This window comes from Betta splendens, chromosome 8, assembly GCF_900634795.4.
Source record: "Betta splendens chromosome 8, fBetSpl5.4, whole genome shotgun sequence".
In the NCBI taxonomy this organism is placed as follows: domain Eukaryota; kingdom Metazoa; phylum Chordata; class Actinopteri; order Anabantiformes; family Osphronemidae; genus Betta; species Betta splendens.
Genome location: NC_040888.2, coordinates 15,666,969 through 15,684,829, shown reverse-complemented (window position 1 = coordinate 15,684,829; position 17,861 = coordinate 15,666,969). Strand labels below are relative to the sequence as shown.

Here is a 17,861-nt window from a genome sequence, read left to right as displayed (position 1 = left end):
AAGGCACCACCTTTGCTCTAATCTGAACCAAAACTCAATTCTAAGATCAGCCCTAAAATCACATCTTGATCATCAAAAAAGCTTTCAGACTGGTGGGGACCCGCCAAGTGTCCCCACATTGTCACAATGTCCTCACCTTGATAGGAAAAACATGGTTTATGGTCCCCACGTCGAAGGGCAAACATGGTTTATGGTCCCCACGTCGAAGGAAAAACATGCACACACACACACACACACACACAAACACATACACACACACACACACACACACACACACACACACACACAGAGTTGTGTTTCACATCTACGTCGGGACTCACCATTGACATAATGCCTTCCCTAGCCCCTTACCCTGATCATCACAACTAAAGGCACCACCTTTGCTCTAATCTGAACCAAAACTCAATTCTAAGATCAGCCCTAAAATCACATCTTGATCATCAAAAAAGCTTTCAGACTGGTGGGGACCCGCCAAGTGTCCCCACATTGTCACAATGTCCTCACCTTGATAGGAAAAACATGGTTTATGGTCCCCACGTCGAAGGGCAAACATGGTTTATGGTCCCCACGTCGAAGGAAAAACATGCACACACACACACACACACACACACACACACACACACACAAACACATACACACACACACACACACACACACACACACACACATATATATATAATGTGCAACAGTCCTACTTAATCTGTGTCTCTGTATGCGAGCAGAGGATTCGTGGGCGTAAAGCATCTCTGGATGAGATTCAGTCTGTCCATTCAGAGTTCCACACTCTACTATATGGAACCAGTCCCCTAAATCGACACAAACTGGACCACAAGAAGCTATTGGGTACTTTGTCTACATGTCTCTTCCTTGGTGTTGGGCTGCACTTTCTCAAAATAATAACAAAAAATCTATTCCACTATTCTAGTATTTCTTGACAGACGACTTTATGACATTTGACTTGACATAAAATAATTTTCTTTTATTACTATTATTATTATTAATAATAATTCTATTATAATTATTATTGGCATTTTATTTTACATTGAATGGTTGTTTTAGGTCCAATTAGCCAGAAGATGTATGCTGTTCTTCCCTGTGGAGGAATAGGGGTGAGTGTTTCTTAGGAGCTGTCTGTCACTCTTCATTATTCTGGATTTAAGTCTTGAACTGAACTCGGTGCTTCCCCCTACAGGTCGACAGTGACACAGTGTGGAATGAGATGCATTCATCAGCGGCAGTGCGCATGGCTGTTGGCTCGGTCATTGAGCTGGCCTTTAGAGTGGCAGCAGGAGAGCTCAAGGTAAAGTTTTAACAAGTGTAAACACTATTTTTGTCAAAGTTAATTTATGTCTGACCCATTACTCGCTCTGTGTTTGATTTTGAAACAGAACGGCTTCGCAGTTGTGCGGCCCCCAGGTCACCATGCTGAAGAATCCACTGCCATGTAAGCACACCCACAACATTGTTGTTAAACAACTCGATACTGTATGTCACATAATACCATCTTAAGGTATATACTGTACTTATGGGCTTTGATTCTGTGCATGTGTGTGAACAGGGGGTTTTGCTTCTTCAATTCAGTAGCTATAACTACCAAACTGCTGCAGCAGAAATTAGGGGTGGGCAAGATCCTCATTGTGGATTGGGTGAGTAGCTCTGACAAATAAACCTACACACACACACACACACACACACACACACACACACACACACACACACACACACACACACACACACACACACACATCTGCATACAGTACACTCCATGCTATTATTCATTATAACATTTCATTTTTGGTAGTTTGGTGGCGTGTTTTGCCTCCTTATTATTAGAAAGGCTTGAATGCAAAATTCTGTGCAACATTCTGGCTCTCTTGCAGTCCATGATGTAATTACCTGTAGCTGTAGAGCACATGTCCAATGTGAGCCCTTTGACAGCTGAGACTGGCCCTGTACAGAAGATGAAAGTTTGGAGCCTGTAATTCATTTTGAAGTGACAGGATCTTGTGGACCTTTAGTTTAGGAAATCTGTATTCACAGGGACCTTTGATTCATATTAGAACTAAATATAGAATGGTAATTGTTGGTTACAGTTTAGCTGACTAACTAGTGTCAACTACATTTTGACATGCTGCAGTTAAACAAATATAATATACAGTATGGTAAAATGATTTAATCTGTTAATTAATTAGATAATTTGTTTAATTTTGCTACTGCATGTTCCTTAATCAAAAATACTATTTATTTTTTGCTTTGTGTTCTTCTGTTGCTAAACTTTTTGCTTTCAACCTTTTCTGCATGGTTGACAGGGATTTAGTTGTAAGTAATTATTCTGTCTCACTGCACTACTGATAAAAAAGCTCACTGATTTTTCACAAACTGGACAACTAAAAATTGTCAGTTGATTTACATGTGTCTGAATTCACAATGCTTCAGTGTTTTTGTCCTTTAAACTTGAGTGGCCATCTTCTATTCTAACCTCACCGGATTAGATAAATGATTCTGATGTGCCAGCAAGCTGATTCATTCATTGTAGCATAATATGCCACTGACCTTCCCTGTTTTGTCACTGTGATCTCACTATGGAATTCTCCATCTAACCAGGACATTCACCATGGAAATGGCACCCAACAGGCCTTCTACAGTGACCCTAATGTCCTCTATATCTCACTACATCGCTATGATGATGGAAACTTTTTTCCTGGTAGTGGAGCTCCTGAGGAGGTATGCACACACACACAGACACACAGACACACAGACACACACACACACACACACACACACACACACACACACACACACACACACACACACACACACACACACACACACACACACACACACACACATTCTTGTACTTAAATCAAAGTGAGGACCTCCATTGACATAATGCCTTCCCAAGCCCCTTACCTTAACCCTGACCATCACAACCAACTAACCCCGTCTAACACTTGCTCTAATCCAAAGCAAAACTCAATTCTAACATCAGCCCTAAGATCACATCTTAACCCTCAAACAGGCCTTCAAAGACGTGAGGACCGGACAAAATGTCCTCACTTTGTCAAAATGTCCTCACTTTGGTAGGAAAATATTCTGTTTGGTTCTCACTTCGACACAGGTGTACACACACACACACACACACACACACACACACACACACACACACACACACACACACACAGGTGCAAGAGTACCAATTTTAAAGAAATCAACTTTCTATAAAGAGAAATGTTAATGTCTGAGTTTATACTAGTGTAATGCTTGTATTATGTTATGAAGCCTGAGCAAATCCTCTAGAAATTTGCCACAGCTGTTGATTTCTTGGTATGACATTTGCTTTGAGTATTTCACCTTCTCCTTCCTTTCTGGCTTATATTTCCTGTACGCTATGCACATTTACATGGGTGTACTTCATGTCCATGTTCCCCAGGTCATGTGCTGAAGTGTCATTGCAAGACACTGAACCCCAAGTTGCCCTCTGATGTGTCGCTTTAAGCTGCATAGCACCTTTGCCACCTGTGTGTGAAAGTGTGTTTGTGTGTGCGAATGGGTAAATGTGATGCAGTGTGAAAGCGCTTTGAGTAGCACTAATGTTCAATACACAAGTGCAAGGCCATTTACCATACCGCAAGGAAAAGAATCCTTATATCTTTGTCATTCCTTTCAGGTGGGATCAGCTGCAGGTGCTGGATTTAATGTGAACATAGCTTGGACTGGAGGAGTAGAGCCCCCTATGGGCGATGTGGAGTACCTCACGGCCTTTAGGTAAACATCATTGGTATAACTGCTAGGGAATTATTTTGTAGATTCATACAAATAAGATTATACATGATGATGCTTTGTATTCAGTTCAAAAATGCCTTGAAGAAACAACATGCCTAAATATGCCCACTGTATGTGTAGGACTGTAGTGATGCCCATTGCACAGCAGTTCAGTCCAGATGTGGTTATGGTGTCGGCTGGCTTTGATGCAGTTGAGGGTCACCAGTCCCCTCTGGGTGGCTACAATGTCTCGGCCAAGTGTGAGTACCCATTTCATTACCATAGTGATCAGACAGAGGGCCATTTCTGATTTCTCTCTCAACAACACAATTGCTGAAATTGTTTTCTTAATTAGTGTTTCTTAAAAAATTACTTTTTTTGTTTGCAGGTTTCGGTCAGCTAACACAGTTGCTGATGGGTCTCGCAGGTGGGCGAGTTGTTATGGCGCTGGAGGGTGGTCATGACCTCACTGCCATCTGTGATGCATCGGAGGCTTGTGTTTCTGCACTTTTGGGAGACCCAGTGAGATAAAAAATCTTTTTACTATTACTTGTTATATAATATTTTAGTACCATTATTAATACCATATTATAAGATACAACTAGAAAAAGTAATTTCTCAGAAATTACGTGGGAGAGCTGATCTGCTGCTGCAACAATGCCAAACGCTGATTAAGCTGCTGACGTCACAAAGTTGACAACTGCTTAACTGTGTAATAGGTAAATAGGTAGTCATAATTAACCAGTCAGAACCAAAAATCCTGCCATTTAAGGTAATAAATTACATTGGTGCTTTTATTTTGAAAGGACTTAGAGGTTGTGTGTGCGTGATTACTAAACTATAAAATAGTCGTTAAATGCTCATAATTTATCATTCAAAAGCAAAAATAACCCTCTTAAAGCTTTAGATTTAGATTAAACCCTTTCAGAATAAATACACCATAATAATTGTGTGTGTGGTTATTTACTGAACTGTAAACTAGTCTCATTAACGATTGGTAATTAATCAGTCAGAACCAGAATCTTAAAGCAAGTAAATTGCATTGGTGCTTTTATTTTTAAAGAATTTATAGGAAATGTGTGGGGGTAATAACCTGTCAGTTAATCTTTAAATAGTAATAATTAACCATTAAAAGGCAAAAAACAGTGCAGTTAAAGCTAATAAATTGCATTAGTGCTTTTATTTTGAAAGGACATAGGGGAAGCATTTGTGGGTAATTACTAAACTGTTAATCTAACTATCTTTAAATAGTCATAATCACCCAGCCAAACGCAAAAATATTGCTATTAAAGCTAATTATTTGGCTTGGTGCTTTTATTTTGAAAGGATTTAGAGGAAGTGTGTGCTTAATTACTACACAATCCAATAGTGTTGTTGATTAATCAGTAATAAGCATGGAACTGCTGTGTACACTGAGCATCAGGAGTTTGACCTGTCAGTCAAATCTCCAGCTGCGCCGTTGCCTTGGAGACGAAACACGGGAAAATCAGGCTCACTCTGCTCTGTGAAAGCAGATTTTGACCCTTGATAAATAGGCTTATTCCAGCAAAACCATAATAGTTATTACAAAAATATTTTCATTTTATGAATCCCAAGGCTTCCCTAAACAACTGGATTAAATTTTATGTTTGAGGACGAAAGCTTGTAGCCATAGTTGCAAATATGTCTCCTCCTGTTTTTCCCCCCCGATGTCTGCCGAAAATTATCATTAAAGCCTATGGGAGAAATTCAGGATCTCTGCTCACGCTCCTTGTGGTCGATAACGACTAACGTATAGGTCTGATGGTATAACCAGATACATCATTAGAAAGAAGACAAGTATGACTACAATTACAAGTGAAAATTGTGGCTTTAGTGATGAGTTAAAGACAGTTAAGTTCTATCTTAAAAAAAGTGCCCTCACACTCTGGCTGTGACATTGCGCACTCTAGCTCACGCAATACACACTAATGGAAAAGCTGAAAATTCAACGAAAACCACCTGATGTTTACACGCTCAAATGTATAGAAGGTACGAGGATGCTGATTTACACAGAGAACGGTAAGGTTGCTAAGCAGTAAAATAGTCTCATTAACTAGTCAAATGTAGGCATTCAAAAGCAAAAATAGCACTATTAAAGCTAAACGTATGGATTGGTGCTTTTATTTTGAAATAATTTGTAGAAGGTGTATGTGCTTAATTGCTAAACTATGAAATAGTCTTATAACGTAATCTCAGTTAACCTTTCAAAGGTAGAAATGGTGCTGTCAAAGCTAAAGATTTGGACTGGTATTTTAAAAGGATTTTGTTGAGGTATGTGTATGCTTAAGACCTGAACCTTAAAATAGTCTTATTAACTAAACATAATTAACTATTAAAAGGCAAAATATAGTGCTATTAAGGCTAAATATATAGATTGGTGCATTTATTTTAAAATGACTTGGATGGTGTGTATATGCTTAACAAACAAAAAGCTGAAGTTTGCAATAGTTAAAAAACAGACCTAATGCAAAGGTGAATATGGTAATGGAAAATGAACCATCACTCATAGGTTAACAGAGGTTAACAGTAAAAAGGTCTTATTAAGTAATCATATTTAACTAATCCAAAGCAATGCTTTTTAGGCAAAAGATTGAATTGGTGCTTTTATTTTGAAAGGATGTGCAGGAAGTGTGTGTGTGCCTAATTACTAAAATATATAATAGTCTCATTAACTAGTAATAACAAAAACAGTCAAAGACAGAAATACTGGTATACAAACTGAATATTTGGATTAGTACTTTTATTTTGAAAGGATTTGGAGAAAGTGTCTTTGGTAATTGTTAAACTGTAAAATAGTCTCATTAAGTAGTCATAAAAATGTAGGACTTCTGCATTTCTCCTAAAAAGTCTCACAGACTAATGCATTAGACTCTATGGGAAGAATTCTGGAACTGAGCTTTGAAGCAACTACAGGCTAAAGTATGTGTCTGAGGGCTTAAGCAGACACATCGTTAGAAAGAAGACAAGTATGACTACGAACAAGTATTTGCTTGGAGAGTAAAAGCTGTGTCTGTAGTGAGGAGTTAAAGAAAGACGTTCTATCTTTAAAAAACGTGCCTTTACACTCTAGCTGTGTGTTGTGGAAAAAAAAAATACCACGAGAGCTTCTGACGACTCAATGAAAAAAAGAATTCAAAAGTTGTCTTTGTGAATTTATTTCTGAATATGCATACAGAAAAATTAAAAACGAAAGGAAAAGAATAGGTAAAAGAAAAGAAAGGCACCCGGGTGAAGAGAACAAGTTGATGCTCACACAAACTGCACACCAAGGTTCTCTGAAAACTTCTCCTGTCCCGAGTTTTAAAGCCTACAGATAACACAAAACCTCCACACATGAGCTCAAACTTCAGGACAATTTGCCAAGTTTACATGAGCAAAGGTGGCAAAAGAGGAAGGCCCCACTCAAGCAGCACTCTGTTCCTTGTCTAAGTCAAACACTACGTGACAGAGTCATCAAGTCAGACAGTCAGACACTGTCTCACAATGATTAAATCAGAACTAGGCTTCCTGCTCAAAACATAACTGAAGACTCTATAAGATACCTGAAAACCCCTCTTGCTCAGAGGCTTCCAGCAATATACTTGAACAATGCATAGAATGTTTAAGGTTGTGTATGATCAACACTTAAGAATATGAACATGAATCACAAACAATCAGATGATTATTAAGGCATTAATAATGAAAATGATCAGCATTAAGGGATAATACAGTGGCAGCGGTTCAAAGTGACTAGGGTTTTTACTGCAGTACCGCCGCGTCGCCACGGTGCAGCGAGTGCGTCGCTGACTAAAGATTTTTAATCCTGCAGCCGGCTGGAAAAAATCAGGACGCTAGTCTCGTTTTAACCACCAGGTGGCGCAGCGTTGATTAGAAGCCTCCAAAGCACTACAGCGTAACTGAGGTCCGACTGTTCATTTCTACCTGTAACACACATATATTACACCAGACCTATTTTACTATTAAGTATCTGTTGTGTGCTCAAACATGGGGAGTGTGAAGGGCAACAACTTGTTGATGGCTTAGCTGTTTTCTGTTCACTGCGAAGTTATAATTGTTCTGTGTGGTTTAAAACAGGCAGCGCCACAGCAGCAACACATTCTTGTTTTCATTCTCCTCAGCTTTTTCGTGTCTTTAAATAGAAGGCGTCTCTTAAAAATATGTACACACCCACCGCTCTAACATCTGATACAACATATTGGCTTCACATAATACCATGATTATGCGTCGCGGTTTAATTAATATAATTGAATGCGCAAGTAAAGACGTATAGCGCAGTCCATCTGCGACTACAGCCGCTTATTTAGGTTTTAAACTTCCACAACTTGTTAATGAATGTTTTCCAATAGTCGTAGATTTTACGTAAATAACCGTAATAATCATAGGAATTTGTTTTACAGCAGTTGTCGGTCGTAATTTTGACAGGACGCCAGAAATCAGCAGATCTACAGCGACGCATTACAGCAACATGTTTGTTCCTACGCGTTTACTCTGTGTCTGCAGAACTGCAGTTTGACTTGTTTTGACTGTGCGTGTCATTGTAACTGAGTGGCTGAGAGACTTATTCGACCCGTGTACGTTTCAACATTTTCATTTCCCATCCGTCCATCCAGCCACTTTCACCGGCGTTTTCGTTTCTCTTTCGATGAGCGGCAAACGGATTTTAATCAAAGCACCGCCTTACAAACCAATAAAACAGGCAAAAATATTTGTTTTTTACAAAAAGACACGGAATTGGAGTTAATATGTTTTTATTGTTTAGAGACAAACGGAAAACAAAAAGTCGTTCTCTCGTTACCTCTGCATATAATTTGGTGGAGACATCAAACTCTTACACAAACACGTGACGTGTTTCGGAGTCATGTGTCCAGACAGAGAGTGACCAATACACAAATGTATGGATGTGCAAATGCAAGCTACGAGAGGAACGGGGCAGTGGTGCACGAGAGGTAGCGAGAATTTGTTTTGACTGTGCGTGTCATTGTAACTGAATGAGTGGCTGATGTGACTTATTCGCCCGTGTACGTTTCAAAACTTTGATTTCCCACCCGTCTATCTATTCTGAATAAAAGCACCGCATTACAAACCAATAAACTGAACAAAAATATTTTTTAACAAAAACACACGGACTTGAATTTTAAGCTGTTTTTTTCGTTTAGAGAAAAACGAAAAACAAAAAACCTCTGCTTTTAATTTTTAATCGAAGCTCATCCGTGGATGAGTCGTAGCAGAGAGCTCCCGACTGCCGCTCGAATGAAACACGAGATCGAATGAAATGTGATGTGTTTCGTACTCAGATGACTTGGATCTGAGTTCGACCAAGCTTTTGCTTGTCTCATGTTTGCTCACAGTCGCAAAGGAAATCTACACACCCCTCCCTCTCCCCGTAGAGGCGCATAGACATGCTAATGTGTTGCTACTACTCGATCAGCAGGTGAGAAATACCTCAGCTCCAGACAAAGCTCCGTGGGAGACAGGGCAGCATCGGGCGGCGTGATCAGCTGCAGGTCTAAGACTCATTAATGCAGCAAGTAGTTTGTTCTACATACGTTTACTCTGCAAAAATAAACGTATGTATTTATCGTAGCGTAGTCTAAGTTATTTGTAGCACTTCGACATTCGTTTAAAATATGCAGTGCTTTTTAAAATGAAAATACTAATATTATTATTTATTACCTTTATTGTAAACACAGTATTAATTGCACAATTTGGACTGGCGAAGATTTGCGCTTCTTTCATAATAATCATGGATAATCAAGGAAGAAACTGCAGTTCATATTTGTTATTCAGGGACGGTTTAATAAAGATTCAGTATGGTTTTTGACTGAACTATCAGCAAAGGTACGTGCATTATCAAATGAATGCGCCTGTCAGCGGGGAAGACATCAACTCTATTCAGTCGCTCTTCAGTCGCTGCTGCCGTCTCCTCCCCAGTTCACACACCTTAACACTAGGACTACTGGGTTTTCTAAATATACCAGTTCCTACTACAAGGTGTTCCTACGAAGTTAACCAGCTGTTTATTTCGTTATTACTCCTTTCACCTGTACCACATAAAGTCATTGCAGAGCTACAGCCATGTTCCCACGAAGTTAACCAGCTGTTTATTTCGTTATTCCCTCTTTCATGTCCGTCTGTTGAATGAAAGTGGGCGTGGCCATCCACGTCCCAGAGCGGTGACACTGGGGGAAGGGGAACGCTCATCAACACGCAGGACAAAGATCTGCGTTTCTCTGCTGCTACAGCCTCGGCTGCGTTGTGTTGTTAGTCTCCCTTTCACCTGTACCATATGAAATGTGTTCCTACGAAGTTGCTCAGCCGCTTTCAGAATTCCCCATGCAGGTTTGAACAGGGCAAACATTATTTTTATTTACAAAAAAAAATTAATACGTTTACAGATTGACCGGTGATGCCGCACAGGTTGCTCTCAGTTACAGCAGCTGTTTGAAGCAGGGAAAAGCGAGTTAGCTGTCCTTGTCGATGCCTTGACAATGTTTTAGCATCGGTTAGATCTCTGAGCCCCGACTTTTATGTCTTCTTTGGATTAAAAAACAAATGTTGAATGTTCTCAAATAATATAATATTGCCGCCCTCCGCGGCTCCCAGTGTTTGTTTTTTTCATTTAAAACGTGGGTGTTACCGGTGGCAGACCTCTGGTCTAGATCATCCTTATTCACTTTTTTAAATTGTAGTAGTGTAACCTTAGTTAGTATTCCTTTTTATTTTTTTTATTTTATGTTTGGGAAACGTGACATTTCAGCTACTGTGATTTTATTTGTCATCAACATTAGTTCCTACCTGTCCTTGTTGACGGGGGACAAGAAAATGTGACGCACGTTGGGTGAGAGCGGCGTAAAGAAAAAAGTGTACATGTGCCGTACTGTCTTGCCGTGTGGTGCATTAAAGAAGCATTCCACGTAAAGAAAATTGCCCGTACCAACAGCAAGAAATCAGGGTTACAGTAGCTTGTCTGCCATAAATCGAACGCTGCACGCGGGAGGGCGCACCGTTCAGCTTCCTATTTTCGGTTTTAAACTGCCATAATTTGCCATAATTTACTTACGTTCATAACTTCATACTATAACGCGACCAGCGGTTCATGGTCTTGGCGATTCATGCACTAAGTAATACAACGTTGTCATCTCGTGATCACATGATGATGATGAGACGCTGTTTTTCCAATAATTAAAATAAAAAAACTGCTTCCACTCAGACTCGAACCCCGGACAAAAAAAAAACGTTGTGGCCATGCACGTTAACCACTAGGCCACCAAAGACCTGATCATTGGTTGTTCTACAAGAGCCTATATGACGTATGCAACTACGATGTTTCAGGACCAAAAGTGGGAGTCAATCGCCACCTACAGGCCAGAAGGACGTAACACACTCCTCCTGCAGTACAAACCCGCCACTGACGCGGCAGATTTGAAACCCAAACACGGTGGGGGTAGACACTTTTACCGGCTGCCTCTGTATAAAATTTCCATCACACTGTGACATCACGCACTCTAGCTCATGCAATACACACTAACGGAAAAGCTGAGAATTTGCCAAAAACCACCCAATATTTAAACTGCAATAAATCAGAAACTGTTAAAGATATTTAAAAGATGTTTGGAAGATTAATTAATTAAGAAAATGCACAGTCAAAGCTTCCAAACTGAATGTATTCCTGAAGAATTGCTAGAAAATAGCTGAAACATTTAAAACATATCTGAAAGTAGCATAAGCACATAATGTATAGATGAATGTATCTGAACAAAACTGGGTGTTGTTTTAAACAGGGCTGAATATATTCAGAAGAAGCTGAAGCAGTTGAATTTCAAATTAAGGATAATTCAAAAAAGATCTGTTGAAATTCAAGAAACGCTAAAATGAAAAAAGTATGTAAACGATTGCTGAACTTGATGAAACATAGTTGAATGTATCAAAATAGGTAAATGGAGTCCAAGAGCTGAAGGAATAGTTGAATGCTGTGGAAATATTTAAAACAGCTGACAGTAGCTGCAGAAGAAGAAGCTGAATTTTAGATTTGGAAAAGTTGGAGCATTTGATGACGCATGTGCAGGAAATTGCTAAAATTTATAACTCAATATATCTGAAGGAAATCAATAAAGTTATATTAAGAAGTGAATGCATAAACAAGCCTTATTATGCTGTAAAATATTCTAATTAACTACTTGTAATTAATCAGTTGACACATTACTGAAACTAGCCGATGAGTTGAATGTATAGCTGATCAGATCTGCAAAGAAGAAGTTGCAGAGCTGAATGTGCACAAATAAAACAAAAGCAGTTTGATTTCACTAAAAACTATAAAGTGTTTTACACATGACAACAGTGTTGTAATTCTTTCTTCTGAATATTGTTTAAAGACTTGCTCCAGCTGGGTTTCGAACCAAAAATTCCTTCATTACCAGTCATGCTTTCTTGCTACTGGGCCAAACTAGCTGCTTAAATCACTGCTAATAGTGTATAGCTGTATAGATCCTTCTTTAATAACTAAAACTTTCTAAAAGTTCTTAATTTATGATATAGATAACTAATATAGTGATACATTGAGGATATAACTCACTTTATCTGGGAAATGCAAATATTAATTTAGTTGTGTGATTGCATAAACATGCCTCAGACAGTAATTGAACCCAGATCCCCCACTCCCGAGTCAAGGACTTAAACCAATAAGATGGAAAGAAATCCTTAGTCATTTTAACGTGTTTATTTTATTAAACAAAGACTTGAGAGTTGCAACAGTCTCAAAACGCTAAACCTAAAGCAAATGAGAATAATTAAATACAAAATCATGCATCAATCATTGCAATTTAAATTTTAACATATTGTAGTGGCTCACAGCAGATAGTCCCGCCCTGAGCCGCTAAGACTTATGGGTAAAACAATCGTTGTTGTGTTTGTAGTCTTATAGTTAAAGTTAGGATTCAAAATATTGTATAACTTTGGTGAAATTAATTTAGCATCTTGTTCATGTATGGTTGTAATGTAATCTTTTTGTTCTTTTTTGGGTGGTACACCGTGAGTGAGAGGATTGTGTGTGGGAGTGACCATCAACAAGCAGTGATTTGTTGGGTGTGAAAAACAAATGCGTCTTCCTTGCTAGATTTTTGATGATGATTTCACCTATAGATAAGTGCAGGATTTAACTGGACATCCAGTTAATTGCCCTTGCTTGCAAGAGAGACTCTAAAGTACTTTTATTGTATATTGCTGTAGTCTAGAAAGTCTTCACCTGAGCCAAATGTGCATAGTAGATTTCGAAATAAAACTGCAGTAGTGAGTTTTTACTGTATCAGCAAAAGGACAAAGCTGAAGAGCATTTTGTGATTAAAAAAACAACAAATAAAAAAATGTTGTAATTAACATTAGGATTAGTCTCTTATGTCAACATGTAGAGCCTAATCAAAAAATTGTTCATCATTAAGGGTCACTCCTATTAACACCACGTTCTGTTATGGTGCATTACTCACAATGCATTGTGCTATAAATTTGCATATATTGTTGAATGCTGTAATGTTCACTTAATTCCTTAAAAACATCCCCTTAACTATTTGACAGACTAGGTTTAAAAAAGCTTAATGTCTACACCTACTCTTATGGGGAATCAACAATGCAATGAACTCATCAATATTATGCATAGAGCTGCTGTGAGCATTAGGAGTTTGACTTGTAAGTCAAAGTGCTACTGAGATCAATCCCTTTTCTGCTGCAGCTGCGCTGTTGTCATGGAAAAGGCAGGAACCTCCACTGATCAGCACAAAAAGCTGGATTGAGGCTGATTTCCACCCCAGCTTAACAGGCTTGTTACACCAAAACAATAATGGTTATGACAAAAATAACTTCACTTCATTAATCCCAAGGCTTCAATGAGCACCTGGTATGCATTTTATGCTTGAAGATTGAAAATTGTGGCCACAGTCGCAATTTAAAAATGCCTGTCCCTCTGTGATTTTACCCAGAAGTCAGAGAGTATTTTCCATTGGAGTGAATAGGAGGATTTCTGGAACTCTCTGTGCTTTGAGGCAGATACAGACTAAAGTGTAGTTTTGATGGCTTAGCCAGGCACATCATTGGTAAGAAGACAAGTATGACTACAAACGAGTGAAGAAAATACGTTGATAGAGTGAAAACTGTGGCTGTAGTGCGAGTTAAAGAGAAAAGTTCTGGCGTAAGAAAGCGTCTCTCCACACTCTAGCTGTAACATCCCCCACTCAATAGATGCAATTCACACTAATGAAAAAGCTGAAAATTCCTAAAAAAAACACCCTATGCTTAAACTGCTATAACTCTGTTAAAGATGTCAAAAAGCTAAACAAGACATTGATAGTTGAATAGTTGAAGATAGATAGTTGATTGTTTCGTAGTTTAAATGGTGTCTGTAGCTTAAAGTGTGTTGAAGTAGTTAAAGCTCAAAGCAGACAAAGTTGAAGAGGATTTGAAATCCTTCTTTAATTCATTTTAATGGGGGAAAAAAGTTGAAAAAAGCCTAATAACTTGAAAAATATGAAACATACGAATGAGAAAAGTAAAAGCACACTTCTCCTTAAAAAGCTGAACATTGTGATATTGGAATGGTTTCTGTAGCTCAAAGGATGCGGGAGAAGTTAAGCGCGGAAAAACGTACGGAAGAACTAAAAATAATAATAACTAGATAAACCATTTCCATAAGAAAATGCACAGTGAACGCTTCCAAGCTGAAAATATTCCTGAATAGTTGCTGAAAGTAGCTGAAACATTTAAAGCAGATGAAAATAGCTCAAGCATGTAAAGCATAGTTGAATGTATCTAAGGAGAAATAGGAATTGATTAAACAGTGCTGAATATTTGCAGAAGAAGCTGAAGTAGTTGAATTTCATATGGAGGGGACACGACAAAGATTTGCTAAAATTAACAAATTGCTGAAAATCAAGGAAGTGTGTAAGGTTTGCTTAATTTGTTGAAATATAGCCAAATGTATCAAAATGGCTAAATATTGTAATTAAATAGTTTTGATTTCAAGAGCTGAATGAGTAGCTAAACGTTTTGGAAATATTTAATACGGCTTAAATTTGCTTCAGAACAAGTTTTTGAACTTAAATTGATAAAAGCTGAAGCTTTGAAGGAAGTGTGTGCAGATAATTGCTGAACAGTAAAATAGTTTTATTAACTAGTTATAATTAACTTGTCAAATGCACAAAAGCGATATTTAGGCTAAAGAATTAGATTGGTGCTTTTATTTTGAAAGTAATTTGAGGAAGTGTGTGTCCTAAATTGCTAAACTGGAAAAAGCGCTCATTAAGTAGTCCTAAATAACAAAAAAAGCAGTCAAAAGCAGAAATCAAACAGGTTTAAAGCTTGGTTAGTCGCACAAAAAGTTTAATATTCTTATTTTGAAATGATTTACAGGAAGCTTGTATGAGTAACTGTTAAATTGTTTCATTAACTAGTAATAATATGCCAGTAATTACTTATAGACTCATTGCCGATTCACAATTGACCATTCAAAAGCAGACATCCATCCATCCATTTTCTTAACCGCTTACTCCCTAGTGCGGGGTCACGGGGGTGCTGGAGCCTATCCCAGCTGGCTACGGGCGAGAGGCAGGGTACACCCTGGACAGGTCGCCAGTCCATCGCAGGGCAACACATAGACAGACAACCATTCACACACACACTCACACCTACGGGTAATGGAGAGAAGCCAATCAACCTAAAAAAAAAGCAGACATTATTCTATTAAAGCTAAAAAATTTGGTTTAATGCTTTTATTTTAAAATGATTTAGAGATGTGTGTGTTTATAGCTAAACTTTAAAATAGTCTCATTACTTGTCACAATTAACCATTCAAAAACAGAATTTATGCTCATTAAATGCGTAGAATATTACGGTCTTATACGTGGTCCCTTACAACGCTGTAACAAATGAAATGTTATTCATCATGACTGGTCTTGTCTTATGTAACACCCAGTAAACACTGAAACATAAGTGAATAATAAATGCAAGCAAAATCAAATTATAAATGACCTAACACTTAAAAATGTAATACAATAATGAGAATACCTAATTGTAGCTGGTGGACATAGTCTATGTGTACTGTATTTTGCACAGATTAAAAGAAGTAAAGAAGGTAAGTATCTGTATTTCCACTTTGTGCCTACACACAAAGGAAAGCTTGCTGATAAGTTGGAGTCCCTTTAGGAATTTCCTGGCAAATCTGTAGATCAGGCATTAAACATCACACAGAAACCAATCTAATATTAAATGAAAACATTTTGTCCACAGAATACAATGGTATCAGTTTCATGGAAGTTGAAAGTTCTGGTGCATCTGAACCAGAACTTGAGTCCAAATGAAGTCTCTTGTTCTCTTGATGAGCACATTCCATATTTTATGGCTGGTGGTCCCAGTTCTGGGAGAGGCAGCTTCTCAGTGATAAATGTGACAGCCTGTCCTTTTGGAATGATAAGCAGAGGTGGAATCCTGTGAGATTTACAGGTAGATCAACAAAGTGAACTCATGGTTCTTTGATATGGACATTTGAGATGTTGGCGCCAATTGAAACCAGTCTCCTGTGGTGGAGAAAGATTCAGGGTCCCTTATCTCTTGGGACTGGAAAGGACGTAGAGGCTCTTCAATGAGGGAGTTAAGTTCACATGTAGGTCAGCTTACCTCAGTCCAGACGTGGATTGCTACAATTACAAATAAAATCACAGTAGCTGAAATGCCACGTTTCCCAAACATAAAATAAAAAACAAAAAGGAATACTAACTAAGGTTACACTGCTACATTTTAAAAAAGTGAATAAGGATGATCTAGACCAGGGGCCGGACACCGGTAACACCCACGTTGAAAAAAACGTGGGTGTTAAAAAAAAAAACACTGGGAGCCACGGAGGGTGGCAATATTATATTATTTGAGAACATTCAACATTTGTTTTTTATTCCAAAGAAGACATAAAAGTCAGGGCTCAGAGGTTTAACATTTTATATTTTATTGGCGGAAGATCGTAGCAATTAACAGCATACCAATTCCTCATTCTCTTTTATATGGAATACGAGCAAACTATAAAAACTGGTCAGATCATTTACAGACGATAAAACAGTGTCAAGGCATCGATAAGGACAGCTAACTCGCTTTTCCCTGCTTAAAACAGCTGCTGTAACTGCGAGCAACCAGTGCGGCATCACCCATCAATATGGAAACTTATTCATTGGTTAGAACACTTTAGGTGTGTGAACTGAAGAGCCACTGAATGGAGTTGATGTCTTCCCCACTGACAGGCGCATTCATTTGATAATGTGCGTACCTTGGCTGACAGTTTAGTTGAAAAACACACTGAATCTTTATCAAACCGTCCTTGAATAATATCTATGAACTGCAGTTTCTTCCTTGATTATCCATGATTATTATGGAAAAAGCGCAAATCATCGCCAGTCCAAATTGTGCAATTAATACCGGTTTACAATAAAGGTAATAAATAATAATAATAATAGTATTTTCAATTTAAAATGCACTGCATATTTTGAACGAATGTCGAAGTGCTACAAATAAATTAGACCAGAAACCTATGATAAATTCATACGTTGTATGTAGAACAAACTACTTGCTGCATTAATAAGTTAAGTTAATAAGACCTGCAACTGATCACGCCGCTCGAGGCTTCCCAATCTCCCATGGAGCTTTGTCCCGGAGCTGAAGTATTTCTCACCTGCTGATCGAGTAGTAGCAACACATTAGCATGTCTAGGCGCTTCTACGGAGGAGGGGGGAGGGATGTGAAGTTTGCCTTTGCGACTGTGAGCAAACATGAGACAAACAAAAGCTTGGTCGAACTCAGATCCAAGTCATCTGAGTACGAAACACATCACATATCATTCGATCTCGTGTTTCATTCGAGCAGCAGTCTGGAGCTCTCTGTTAAGACTGCTGCCCCACGACCCATCTACGAATAAGCTCTGATTAAAAATCAAAAGCAGAGGTTTTTTGTTTTTCGTTTTTCTCTAACGAAAAAACAATTTTAAATCAAATTCTGTGTTTTTGTTAAAAATATTTTTGCTCGGTTTATTGGTTTGTAAGGCGGTGCTTTTATTC

At 38.3% G+C, this 17,861-nt stretch overlaps 1 protein-coding gene and 1 long non-coding RNA gene across 21 annotated transcripts in view; one reads left to right on the top strand and one right to left on the bottom strand.

Moving 5' to 3' along the window:
• Positions 1-17,861, top strand: part of hdac5 (histone deacetylase 5) — a 112,667-nt gene that overhangs the window by 77,077 nt on the left and 17,729 nt on the right. For all 20 annotated transcript variants that reach the window (XM_055510662.1, XM_029159358.3, XM_055510663.1 and 17 more), the window contains 9 exons: positions 723-843; positions 1,060-1,109; positions 1,193-1,300; positions 1,389-1,444; positions 1,559-1,646; positions 2,605-2,724; positions 3,668-3,765; positions 3,904-4,022; positions 4,151-4,284. In XM_055510662.1, coding sequence (XP_055366637.1) covers positions 723-843; positions 1,060-1,109; positions 1,193-1,300; positions 1,389-1,444; positions 1,559-1,646; positions 2,605-2,724; positions 3,668-3,765; positions 3,904-4,022; positions 4,151-4,284 — 894 coding nt within the window. The remainder of the gene's footprint in view (positions 1-722; positions 844-1,059; positions 1,110-1,192; positions 1,301-1,388; positions 1,445-1,558; positions 1,647-2,604; positions 2,725-3,667; positions 3,766-3,903; positions 4,023-4,150; positions 4,285-17,861) is intronic.
• Positions 6,857-11,258, bottom strand: LOC129604438 (uncharacterized). The gene is made up of 2 exons (XR_008695287.1): positions 10,061-11,258; positions 6,857-9,824 (listed from the first exon to the last, which is right to left on the bottom strand). It is a non-coding gene; the product is annotated as an uncharacterized LOC129604438 (long non-coding RNA).